Source organism: Limulus polyphemus, unplaced genomic scaffold, assembly GCF_000517525.1.
Source record: "Limulus polyphemus unplaced genomic scaffold, Limulus_polyphemus-2.1.2 Scaffold1070, whole genome shotgun sequence".
NCBI lineage: Eukaryota > Metazoa > Arthropoda > Merostomata > Xiphosura > Limulidae > Limulus > Limulus polyphemus.
Window position 1 is genome coordinate 175,988 of NW_013666680.1, and position 14,051 is coordinate 190,038.

Genomic DNA, 14,051 nt, shown 5'->3' on the forward strand with positions numbered 1-14,051 from the left:
GATGATAAGCAATATTCAACTACATTTAAAAATGTTTTATTAAGTTTGGTGAATAACTTTGGAAAGTTACTTAAAAAATTGAGATAGAATTTGCTTGGTTCCTAATTTTGTAATATATACACAGTGTGCTCATAACAAGTATAAAAAAGATTATTTATATTGTCAGGGTATGACACTGAAAAAGTAAATATCAACAAGCTAGCCTAAATCTTTACTAACATTTCTTCCTCTGTATATCAACTTGACTTCACTATTTTTAAAGGTTAAAAAATTTAAATCTTTGTTGGATAGTCAACATAGTTTCACTAGGGAAAATACTGTCTTACTTTTGGCATTATTTGAAGAGGTTGCTGCTTATATAGATGAGGGTAAGGAGTGGATTTGGTGCACAGATTCTCAGAAAGCATATGACAAGGTGCCACATAAAAGGCTTGTTAAACTTTGTAAGTGTAGGGAATAAGTTTGTTTATTGGATAGAGAAGTGGTTAAATGGAAGAGAGGAGGGTTATTATAAATGGAATTGAGTCAAACTAGATTAATATCACAAGTAGTGTACTTCAGGGCTCAGTGTTTGGACCTTTGCTCTTTTTGATTTACATAAATGACATAGATGAATGAACTGTCAATAAGTTACTTAAATTTGTAGATGATGATATTGTATGAGGTTCTGCTGACTGCTTTACAAAAGTAATTTTGATCATTTGGTGATTTGGCAAATAAATGGGATATGCTGTTTAATTGTAATAAATGCAAGGTAATGCATATAGAATATCATAATTTGTATTATATATAAATTTTTATGGGAATACTTTTAAAAGTGTTGTGAAAGATAAATATCTTGGTGTTCTGTTTGATCAGTCTCTCTAACCATTCTAGCATTGTACTGTTGCTAGTGGCAGAACAAATAGGATTTTAGGTTATCTACAGTCAAACTGTACAAGCCTAAAAGAGACTATAACTTCATTGCATAGGTCACTTTTTGGCCACATTTGGAGTATTGTGTTCAGTCTTGGGTTCCTTACCTTAGGAAGGGCATTGAATTGTTGAAAATGGTTCAGAGATGGGCTACTAAAATGATACCTTGGATGGAAATATTATCATGTAAGGTTAGGTTAAGATCTCTGAAATTGTTTTATCTTGAAAAAAAATGAAAAATTAGAGAGGATTTGACTAAAATGTTAAAATTGTTAAGGGAATTGATAGTGTTAATGCATCATCTTTTTCATGCTTTATAGAATGGTAGGACTAGGAAATGCAATTATAAATTTTGGCAGGGTAGGAGTCATTTTTAGCTAAGACAGTTTTACTTTTCTTACAGGGTAGTTGGCCTTTGAAATGGGTTGTCTTCAAATGTTGTGGATACAGTAAATGTAAGAGAGTTTAAGGGAAGGATTGACTAATATTTGAATGATAAGAGCTGGCTTTGAGTTTTTCAAGCATAATTTAGTTAAGTGGATGGGATGATGAAAAAAGCCAGCAGGTCTCTTGTTGTCCTTACATTTTATGTTATTTTAAATTTAGACAGAGCAGTAGAAAGTATGGAATCTATTATTAACAGTGGAAGTAATGAAATTAGCAAGCAGTTATTAGTTAACCAAATTTTGCTTATTTTATTACATGTTTGATTGTTGTCACATATGTTTTCTAACTAAATGTACAGAATTTTAAGGATCTGGAAATATTTGTGTTAAGAATTTTAGATTAAAAGGTAATATGTATGATTCCTCAAAAGAGGCTAAACTATAACATACATTTGTATCTTTGAAATTATAACTTCCTTAATCAGACTTTGAACTTGTTGCACTGTAAGACTATGATTTAATAAGAAATAATTTATTGTCTAGTTAATTATAAAGAATTTACTGTGTATATCAATACTTACCAGTGGACAGCAAAGCAATAGTTCCTGATGGAAATGAAAACTTTCATAAGCACTTTAAGCCATAGATTCTCTGAATGTTTTTGTAGTTTATTAGTGCATTATATATTAATCATGTATGTTTTTAGGTGGTGACTGCTTTAGGGAAAGCATGGCATCCAGAACATTTCACCTGCAACCATTGCAATCAGGAACTTGGAACAAAGGACTTCTTTGAACGAGATGGGCAGCCTTACTGTGAAACAGACTATCACAGTATCTTCTCTCCTCGTTGTGCTTATTGTAACAGGTCTATCTTAGATGTAAGTATAATTCTACTTAGAAGTAGTTGAGCTGATTTATTCTTTGGAACATTACAAAGGTAATTAGGTATAGTCAAGAAGAAAAAAAAAAGTCATATTTTCATATCACAGGGTTCAGACTAAATCCTAGCAAACTAGCAAAATGCTGGTAGTACATATTTCAGAAATAAGATTCATAGATTCTTAGTGTTGAGTATCCATAAACCCATGATACATGCACCTTAGTCATTTATTTTGCTAGGTTCTAAGTAAGGAAGGTCACTGTGATTGTGATTTGTAATCCTCATTTGAGTTGCATGGCATACCCAAGCTAAGTACCAAGGAATGGGGAGGGGGTATCTAGACAGCAGCTTCAACTCATTTTATTGGCTTTCAAGGCTATTAGCTTGTAGGCCAGCTGGATAAACTCACAAAATCTGGCATCTGTGGTGCAGGTTTACTGGCAGCATGATTAGAAATACTGTGTCCAAATGATTGCTCATTGGATGTAATAATAAAACATATATCACATAAACTGTAGATTGTTTTTATCACATTTTTTTGTAATTTGTTCATGATTAACACAAGAACTATTGGCTTCTAAGCCTTCACCAACTTTAAGGACTTAAACCAAATCTTTTAATAATAAAACACTATTTCTAAATATGATCACCATCAGCACTATAACAATTCAGGCATTCATGGTTTAGATAAATTAATTTCTGCACAAATGGAGCATCTTTTAACTTTTGTGAAAGTTTTAGTAAAAACACTGTTAGATGTTATTACAATGAGTTTTTATATTCGAAAATATTGAAGGCAGGGAGCAAAAGAGTTATACATATAAATGTGATATATACATATTTGTAACATTTAATACATGAAATGATTAATTATGATAAAGTTACAGGTAATTTTAGAGGAGAAAAATGTTGTTGCAAGTAACATTCACAAATTTGATAGTGGTGAGGGTGAACCAACAACATTTGCTAGTGCCTTCAAAACTTTAGGTCAAGTCCTGTATCAGTTCCTTCAACATTTTTTCTTTTTTTTTAAACAAAGTTATGCTATAAACACAACACAAGGCTTAAAAAGGTTAATGAAAATATTGGAGAAGACATAATATGTATGACATGGACATGACTGTAAAAAAATTACTGAGAAATTAACAGTGCTCTTCTTAATCTAATCTGTATGTCAATTGTATGTTTTTCAAAATGAATTCCAATTATTATGTGACACTCTACAGAATGGCATCTCATCTGTTGAATCACATTTGCTTTGGTTTAATTTCCAGATAACAGGGGAATTATGAATATCATCTACTTTCCATATCCTTCAAATGTGTTCTTTTTATATTTTATATAGTATTTCATCCATTTTGAGCTTTATTTGTTCTAATCATTAAAGTAAAGAGTTTTCAGTTTAGTTTATCATTTCCAGAACCTACATTCCCTACAACAGTCATAATTCTATACTTTGAAAAACTGTGGTATTCTTAGGTTAAACTAATTTCTGCAAAGTGTTTGGTAGGTCTGTTTTATAATTCTTGCACAATGTACAGCAGTACAGTAATACCAACCCCACCCACCTCCACAAGTAGAAAAGGTATTACCTCTTGATAACAACAAATGAACAAAGTCAGCTAGAATGAAATCAACTTAATGGTTTTCTAGACCACATGTTATGCAAAAACTTCATAGACTCAGAATTAATGAAAAGTTTCCAAAATTTCTACATGAAAATAAGAAGGTATAAAATGTATGATATTTTTGCATAACACAAAAGTAGAATCAGGAATTTAGAATTAATTTATGAAGCAGCTTTACCACATTTGGAAGGTCTGGGATTAAGTTTTTCTAAGAACAGTGCTCTTATTCTATACATGGATATCAGTAGCTTTAACATTCAAAATGGCCAGAAATAAGTACATCCAATAACAGCAAAATATCAAAGTTAATTATTTAATTTCTAAAGGTAGAAAATGTAACTGAATGTTTTATTTTGTTAACAGAAATGTGTGACTGCTTTGGACAAGACTTGGCATCCCGAACATTTCTTCTGCACCCAGTGTGGTCAACAATTTGATGAGGAAGGATTCCATGAAAGAGATGGAAAACCTTACTGTCAACAGGATTATTTTGAACTGTTTGCCCCGAAGTGTGCAGGGTGTAATCGTCCAATCACAAAAAATTATATTTCAGCACTAAACAATAAATGGCATCCTGATTGCTTTATTTGTATGGTGGGTAGTTTAATAGTACTTAAAACATCTGTTTATGCTGTAATATTTTAAAATGTTCTACCCCATTTAACGTGTTAAACTTAATATATGTGAGGAGCAGGCAGTTATTACTGAATGATTTGCAGAGTTCATACATGACAGGGGAAGTTTCTATACTAGTTACAATGCTAGCTTAATGTATGTGTTCAGCAGAAACGTTTTGCTTGACTGGAAGATGAAGTACCATATTCAGTAGTATATTATTATGTCTACAGAAGTCCATACCATCTATAATTAGACAAACTATAGCAAACATTCCGAAGCAGTAATAATAAACTTAATTCTGTGAGGATAAAAGGTATTGGTACTTATTAAAAATTATATTTCATTAACCTGAACTAAAGTCTTTCAAGGATAAAACATCTTGTGTTGTTATTCTGTGGTATCTCAGGTGAAACTTGTAATACTTTCATGTATATTTCTGTAATACTGTCACCATATACTTGTCACATGGGACACGTGTATATTACACTGCTTAAAATTCTTCTTCTGTGAAAGAAGCATCCAAAAGTATTACAGACATTGAGTATGTTATATTAAAACAATTTTGGAACATTAAATTGTTTACAAGTCTGGTAATGCTCTATCTGATGACTGTACATCTTAACAATAGCCCTGCACCATAGTTTCCATTGCAAAAGGCTCCATCATAAGGCTGTCATGTCAAAAGCACAACTTCCCTTCTCCCTGCTGGCTTTCCATAATCCAGCTAATATAAGAAATCCATAGACTGATTGTATCTTTGTAAGGGCTAGCATGAATACCCATTTCATTCTCCAGATGACTGAGATATGCAATGACTGAATAGATATTCTGTGTAAGCAACTTGACTACATGAAATTTGTGTTGCTTTTCAGGTAGAGATCCTTTTTGATTATGTTGCATACTCTTGCCTGAAACATGTGGACTGCTTCTGTTACTGAATTTTGTTTTGTTTTTATAGATAAGTTATCCACAAACCATCAGTAATACTACAAAACGGAGGAAGTGGTGGACGTTTCTTGTGGTTACAAGCTTAGGTTAATCTCTTGCCACAGTTTGGTCTGTAGAAACATCTCAACCTACAATGTGACCAATGATCAAAGGAGCTACACTTCTGTGTGCATGAGCAAACACTTTATGTGTTTTCTTTTCTCACCTGGTTTTTTTATCTGCCAGAATAACATTTTCAGGTTCTCAACCACAGACTTGAACATGCAACCAAACACCAAAACTTCAATGAAGATCAAACATTTTCCAACTGCAGCTCCTTCAGTGTAAGATCCATTAACTTTTCAAAAGTACCTGGTGCATTATACAGGCCAAATGACATGAGTAAGAATTCAAGCAAATGATCTTCTGCTAAAAGCAGTCTCAGGCATTCTTTTGTCATCCAGCTCATCTTGCCAGTATCCAGATCCAAAGTGCTGAACCAGTAAGAACCATCTAAAGCATTCATATATTCATCTGTCATTGGCAAAGGAATGACATCAAGATGAGTACTGCATTCACCCATTTAAAATGAGCATAGAGCTTCAGTGTACCTTCCTTCTTCCTGGCAATCACTAGTGGAGACAACCAAGCACTCTCCAAAGGCCTGTATAACCCTGTACTTCAACATCCACTGTACTGCAGTGCTGGCAACATCCATAATGCCCAAAGGAAGCTCTTACAACATTTGGTTTATCAGACATGCATTGCCTGTACCTATTAATAATATCAACTTCTGATCAGAGCAAACTACCTACTCAGACAACAACTAAAAATCAACCTGTTAATGAGTATAGCTGACTTTTCTCACATTCTTGCTTATAAAGATTAGAATGCATTGTTTCATCAGTTTGGTACACACACTGTTGACAATATTTTTGGCTGTAATCCAAATGATATTTCAAAAGGTTCAGCCAACTTAGATTTAGGTTAGTTTTAAATACATATATTAAGCAAACAATGCAAAAAAATCTCTATAATGAAAATATAATAATGAAAAATCAAATTACAAAGTAAGAAAATGTATTAGCTGTTGGCTTTGTTGCAGCAAGTTACTATTGTTTTAGCAAAACAGTCATTGACCCTAAAAATACATTGCCATATTGAGCCAACAAGTCATCGAGTTGACTTCGTTTGGTTGGGTCTGGACTGTTTGCACAATCCACAACAAATAAATTTTAAAATATTTTGGTTGCCACATCTTTACATTCAGGCACAGTGTGAAGGATGCAACACTAGCATTACCATAATCACTGGCCACTTCCACTTTGCTTACCACACCTATAATCATTCCAGCATACAACTGAATAGGCAGTAGCCCATAATTATAAAACAATTCTGAGACTTCATCCCTCATCAGAAAGACAACAATTTAAAAACGAGGTGCTTTCTTGGCAAAAAATAGTTGATTTTATGCATGGCTCATATAACTGCATTACATGGTACTGATGCATTAGACTTTGGAATAAAAAATACATAACACCAATTATATATATGAAAGTAGTTATTCCATCTGCTACATATACTTATGCAATGCACTTTCCTGGGCTTGATCTGTCTAGCATCGAGTGACTTTCCTGTAGAACATCAGTTCACCTGTTGCACAGGTGAAACTGATGGATAATTTCTGTAGTACATCCATCTTGAGGGTGCCAATACCAGTCCTGAGGACAATGATGATAAGAGGAATTTCTTAGATAGAGCTAGATATCTAACCCTCCTCTAATATCTAATCTGTCACCATTCACCAGAAGAAAATCAGTATCCACTGGCCAGAGTGTTGATTTTACTTGGAGGGCTTGATATATTGTGAGGTCCACTAATGTTCTGACTGCTCCTGTGTAAACCAGGAACTCAATCTCTTGCCCTTGTGCTGTCACAGGTACCTACCAAACCTATCCAGCTCTGAGAGAGCTAAACTGACTACTAAACTTTTTGGTGCAAGCATTCCACTGTGCTTCTCCAACCCACCGGCCAGAACTAAGACAGAATTGAATTAGTGGCACAATTCAGATACAACTGTATACCAGTGGGTGCTTCTATTTCTCCTCATCCAGGTGTTTGATGACATTCAGGGTTAGGCTGTCTATGCTCAGAATCAGATATTGAATCACCTGCTCCTGAGTCTAAATGTTCCTGCTTGAAATGTTTCAAAAACTGGTCCAGGTCTTCTTTTGCCACTCTTTTGAACACTGATATCAAAATATGTTTTGCCTCACTCACAGGGACTTGCAGTGCAGGCCAAAGCCTCTTCCTTACAGGTTCTTAGCCAATATCTGGGTAAATTGCCACCATTGTCACAGGTGCAGGGTGGTAGACATACAGGGACTCTTTCACTTGTATGAGCAATTTGTTCCTGGTGCAGGGCAACAAGTTTCTTACAGCATCTCATCATACAGATCTCCACAAATTATGGTTCTTGTGGGTTATTGCTGTCTTACCTGCCAGAGAGATAGCTCTGACTTGGAGAAGCTGCTCTGCCATGGTGCTTTTAGTCCTTTTTGGCTGGGTGTGGGTGGACTTGAGCACAGCTGTGGTACTCTAGTTGGCAACAGCCTGGAAATCCTTTAGCGACCTTCCAAAGTGGTCTCAGACTCGCCAGGTGCCATTCTTCCTTGGCGACTTTTAGTTATATCCACTTCTCTTGTGCTGAACTCAATTCCTCAGAGATATGGTTTAAACTACTGATCTGGATGCACTAAATATCAGCTGATCATTCTGAGTCTGCTGCTGTATGCTGACTGATGTTAGTAACCTTTGCAGCATTGGCAAAAGTCCTCTTACACTTGTCTCTCTCAAATGGCAAATTCTCCATCATGGATGAGAGTACATCTACTTTGAGGATATGCCATTCTTGTTAGTAACCTTTGCAGCATTAGCAAAAGTCCTCTTACACTTGTCTCTCTCAAACGGCAAATTATCCATTATGGATGAGAGTACATCTACTTTGAGGATATGCCATTCTTAAGTAAAAGCAGTTTTTTAAAATCACTTAAAAACAAGAAGTCCAATAATTAATAAATCCTATGGTCATGACACCAACATTTCTCCTTCCTACCTACTCTCTGATATTCTCAGGTGAAACTGATTTCAGCATGAGCATTAGATAGGGCTGCTTTATAATAGGAGGAACATTCAGAAAAATTGAAAAGTAAAACTGAATGACTGGATGCTTCATGTTAAGTGAAACCTAATCTTATTGTATACCACAAAACAAAGTGTGCTTATTGTGTAGTTGCTGGACAGTGGTTTATACAGGATCAGTGAATCAATCAGCAGCTTTCATCTCTCAAGATGTCTTTCTGTTGATCTGTTCACTGTGGCTTCCAAATAGAAATGATCTAAAACATCACAAATCCTTTAACTGTTCAGCTCATTTTTGTTCTGTAATTATCAGTAAATGCTTTTAACAATTTATCTAAATATATATATATATATATATATTAAGATCTCAAGCACCCTGAAGAAAATATTGTAGATTTAAAAGTTTGCTTTGGTTACTAAGGTTAACAAGTGTTAAGTATCTATAAAAAAGTCTTAACTCTATCAAATATTTAATATTACTTCCAACACAGCTCTGTCTAACAAAAAGCCTGAGAAAAATTAAACTGAAGTTTTTGTTACTAGTTTCACTACTCCAATAACTTTTGGTATGTAGTGGAGTAAAACCAGACAAATGAATATATCCATAGTTAACTTACATTATCACCTATTGAAAGATGGATTATGAATGTCCATCAGTTAGTTGAAAGTCCAGTTTGTTTACTTAATAAAGTTAATTTACTACTAGAGCTCTTCTCAAGTGGAGATATAAACCATCAACAAACAGTAGTTATGAACAACATCAGGTCATTTTGTTTGTGAAAGAAAAAGCTACTCAATAGGTTGTTACCTTGTACCAGTAGCAGGCTTGATGTAGGGTTTATGAAAGTATCCACACTTAGGTTATTTGATTAAACAAGAGTTTGAGGTGTTCCACTAGATTTAGCACTCATGATTTCTTTGCCGTTTAATTAGCTACGATGTAATATGAAACATATTAACTTATAATAGGAAACTTTTCTAACCCATGACCAATGTGTAATTGTGGTTTCAAGTTATAAGCCCACATGGGTCAATGACAGACTTACTCTGCATTTGTGTAAACACATATATGAAAAATTACACCATACAAAAAGCAATTTAGTCACATAAGTTGTAATGTTAACTATTATATTTTTGTATAACAACTTCACCACCAACATATCAAAAATCCTGAAACCAAATTGAACTAGACAATCTTATACTTTCTCTCTCAAGATACAAGCATAAGGTTGTTTACGAAATATACACTTACTCAAACTTTATTAATTTTGCTGTCTTAGGGAAATATTTTTATGAATCCGATTGGTTCAGGAACAATTGATTATTATATTTCTAATCTTCAAGCATATAGTGAACTTAACTTGTAGCTTGTGAAACAAAAAATGCATTTCATGCAACTATTTTTCTGACAGGTATGTCACAGGGCTTTGGTATTGCTAAACACAAATATTGCTTTAAGGTATATAATAATGGAAATTACAATATCTTCATATTTTTTCACTAAACAATAGAAACATGATATGATCATGTCTACCCAGTTAGAAGTTTACATGAGCTTACTGAGATTCATTATATTATACAAAAGCAAAAGTACCTGTCCCCAGTGATGGGAAAAGTTTAAGTTAATCTATCAATATAGATTATTTCATGGACTTTAAAAAAGGTTAACTGCATTGCACTCGTTTCACTCAGAGCCAAAACTCTGAGCTACTTATATCACCCACCACAAAAAGTAATTTTTGAGCATTTCAGTCATGCTAAGAGACACTCAACAATAACATACAGTAAATTTATGTTTTTATTCTTTAAGTTACGTCACATTTTAAAATGTGAATGATAGTGTGATTAATTCCTAACAATTTAGTGTAAAATATCCTGCTTCCAAAATAAAATTTGGCATCAACATTATTCGCCTGTTCTCCCATCATTTCATTTGCCTGCATGCACAGCTTTTCAAATGCAGTGCGGGAAGCAGCCATCATAAATGGGAGACAGATGAATACTTGGACATCTGTTCACAATATATACAAGATTATATGACTAGCTATAGCATAACTTAAAGCATCATATTATCTTTATTTTCTTAGGACTGCAGGCAGCCATTCAAAGAAGGCAGTTTCTTTGATCACGAAGGACAACCATACTGTGAAATTCACTACCATGCCAAGCGTGGTTCACTCTGCACTGGTTGCCACAAGCCTATTTCTGGTTGTTGTATCACAGCTATGTTCAAGAAGTACCACCCAGAGCATTTTGTGTGCTCCTTCTGTCTAAAGCAGCTAAATAAAGGGTCTTTTAAAGAACATAATGACAAGCCATACTGTCATGGCTGTTTTGAGAAGCTTTTCAGGTAAACCTATACTGAATTTGTTTGACAGTAGTTGTAAAATCCAAACATCATATTTCTTTGTGGTAAAAACAAAACGGGACTATTAAGACGGACACATTAAGTTTTTTGGCTCCAATCATTGCTTTATAATATTAGAAGTATTTTTTTGCAGCTTTAAGTTTTAATTATATATCATAAATATTGTATGATGAAATAATGGAGGTTAGTTACACAAAGGCAGCATATTTATCAAATTCACAATACAATTCCATTAGAGAGATATTTTAATATCTTGAATTTTAATTATTTATAATCTAGTTTCATACTTCTTCTTCTAAAAAAAAAGTCATAAAAAAGTATATGTTGAATTTCAATATGTGTACTTATCAAGTTGGAGATTTTTCAAACATTATGTGTGTTGAATAGTCTAAACCAAAATTTTGTGCATTATGACCATTGCTATCATTTTTTAATTGGTTGAATGTCTGGTTGAATTTATACATTTTTTCATTTGACTGACATTTGTTTATTTCAATTTGTTGAAGTAGTTTAATGATTTTAAGTTTTTCTTCCACTGTCTGAATGAGTGTAAATTTTTGCTTTGGTTTATCAATTATACTTTGTCTACCTAGTTGAATGACTTTCAATTCACTGAATGAACATATGTGGTTTAATGAATGTACATTCTTGATATGTTTGTCAGCTGGTTGAATGGATATATTTCATTTAGTTAGATGAATAAATGTGTATTATCAAGTTCATTTAACAGCTGATTTAATATATACGTTGTATAAATGAAAGTATATTACATTTTTTAGTCGATCGTGTTTGTCATCTGGTCAAATGGATATACATTATATAACTCGATGAATGAAAAAACACTGTTAAGTTCATTAGCTGTTCAATTGTCTGCTGGTGTAATTAAGGTACATTGTTTAGACATGAATTAATGCATATACTTTAAGTAGATGAATGAAATTACACCATTAAGTAAATTTGGATGGACATTTGTCTTCTGGTTGAGAGGATGCTTATTGCATAATTAAATGAATAAACATACTTTCAAGTTCATTGTTAGGCCAAGTAAAAAAAAAAGCTTGTTTAGTGTCTGGAATTTTCGAAAAAGGGAGGAAGAGGTCCTTTGTTTCTTTTTAATTACCTCTTTTTAAGAAAGTTTGCACCCCTTTTTTCATGACTATTGCTTGTTTTCAAAGAGTTCTTGTCAAACAAAAGTCTTCTTTGTTTAATTTTTTCATCAAAACAATACAGAATTTATGACAAATGAAGAAAAAGAGCAAATTGAATCAACTGTGTTCATCTCATTTTTCATTCAGAAGTCTTTGTTTCTTTGTGTGATTGAAAAACGATAATTCAAAAAGGGGAAAAATTGCCCCCAAAAAAGTGGGAAGAAGCAGGTGGGGACACTAAACGTTTTTTTTTTTTTACTTGGCATTAGGTAGAGTGGATTATTTGTCATCTAACCGAATGGATTTACATTTAGTTAGATGAGTAGATATGTACTGTTCAGTTATATAAATGAACATGCATTGCCAAGTTGACTGGATATATATTTGACAGCTGGTTGAATGGATATTTAATGAAAAGTATATTATTCAGTATAGTGAAATGAATATATGTCATTTAATTTAATGGATACCTACTGCTAGTTGAAGGTGTGCATGTTGTTTCAGTTTATGAGTGGAAGTATACTTTTTGAGTAGATTGGGATGGTTATTTGTCATCTGGTTTAACCCTATGTGCAATGGTGGAAAGCAAAGTGTGCATGCCATGACCTTTCACAGGGTGCCATTCAACATGGTATTATGTGTTTGATGTCAGAGTTATGAACTATTTATTTTACCTACATTGATGATTTATTGACAGTTTGTGGTAGAAGAGTGTAAAAATCAGATAAAATATACAGGAATACTGAAAAACAATTACAGATATGCATTTTAGAGGTTCTATAGGTTATGTAAACTGTACAATGAACAAAAGTATTTTCATTCTTCAGGTGAACGTCACTTTGCACTCTGACTTGTCAGAACCCGATTCAGACTGACATCAATTCACAGACATATCTTCAGTACAAATACTTTTGTAACACATCTGATTTTCTGTGTATAACAGATATGTACATCTGACTAAAAGCTTGCCACATTTAGTGTACATACATGTAGTAAATTTAGAATTATAGTCAACATTCCTTCTCCAATATTGGTTTGGTCCAATAGGTTAAGCCCATATATTTGGTTAATGGATGTGCATCTCAATATGTGGGTGCATATAGTTTAATTCAGTGAATATATGAAAGGTTAAAATCATTGTTCTTTGTTATGTGGTTAACTACAAGTAGGTAAAACACTGAAAAGTTGCTGAAATACTGAAGTGATAAAATTCTCTTTTGTCATCTTATTGTAAACATTTTTTGGGTGAAAGTAACATTTTCAGATTTACTTGTAAAGCTGAAGAAAGCAATACCTCTTATCTTGGGTAATACACAGTTTTTCACAGCTCTATTACTGCACACACATGGCAACTACTCAAGTGATTTAATGTTGACTTTCAACTGATTCGATTTACAGGTTTTTGGGAAGAAATGACAAAATAAATTCATACATTTACTGTTTGTAATCATATTCCCTTCAGCAAGTTTATAAGATCATTGTTAGCATTTATAATGTGTGCGTATATATATATATGCTGAATCACATATTATTTGACCTATATTTTTTTTAGAATTTACTAATGAAAGGAGTATGCTTTTTGTTAAAAGTATAGCCTGAAATTATTATAGTTATCCATGTGTCTAAGTTCCCAAAGATTTAAAGCCCACTGAGCAGTGAAGATAATACATCGATATTTATTCTGATAAATCACTAACTCATAACTGCATCACTACAACTAGGTTATATTGGAAAACATCATGAGGGAATATTTATTTTTATCAGTGCTATCCATGTATCAGTAAAATCTCCAAAAGAATTTGTCTTGTATTTCATTTTATATAATCATAGTTCGCATTTTGTAAAATTAGCATAATAAAGAAACTTTTTAAGGCATTTTTTTAATTATTTTTTTTTCTCAAGTGAATCTCAGTCCAACTGTTATAGTATATGTATGTACACAACCTGGGCTTTACCAGTTGCTGTGTTGTTAAATATGTTGGAAACATTAATATACTGCACAGTTTAGAATTATATGCATTCTTCAATGCATACATCT

The 14,051-nt window shown here is 33.1% G+C and overlaps 1 protein-coding gene across 1 annotated transcript in view; it reads left to right on the forward strand.

Moving 5' to 3' along the window:
* Nucleotides 1-13,888, forward strand: part of LOC106461978 (paxillin-like) — a 28,823-nt gene extending 14,935 nt beyond the window's left edge. The window contains exons 4-6 of the mRNA XM_022389098.1: nt 2,008-2,181; nt 4,175-4,405; nt 10,585-13,888. Of these exons, the coding sequence (XP_022244806.1) occupies nt 2,008-2,181; nt 4,175-4,405; nt 10,585-10,851 (672 nt within the window). The 3' untranslated portion in view covers nt 10,852-13,888. The remainder of the gene's footprint in view (nt 1-2,007; nt 2,182-4,174; nt 4,406-10,584) is intronic.
* Nucleotides 13,889-14,051: the final 163 nt, after the last annotated feature.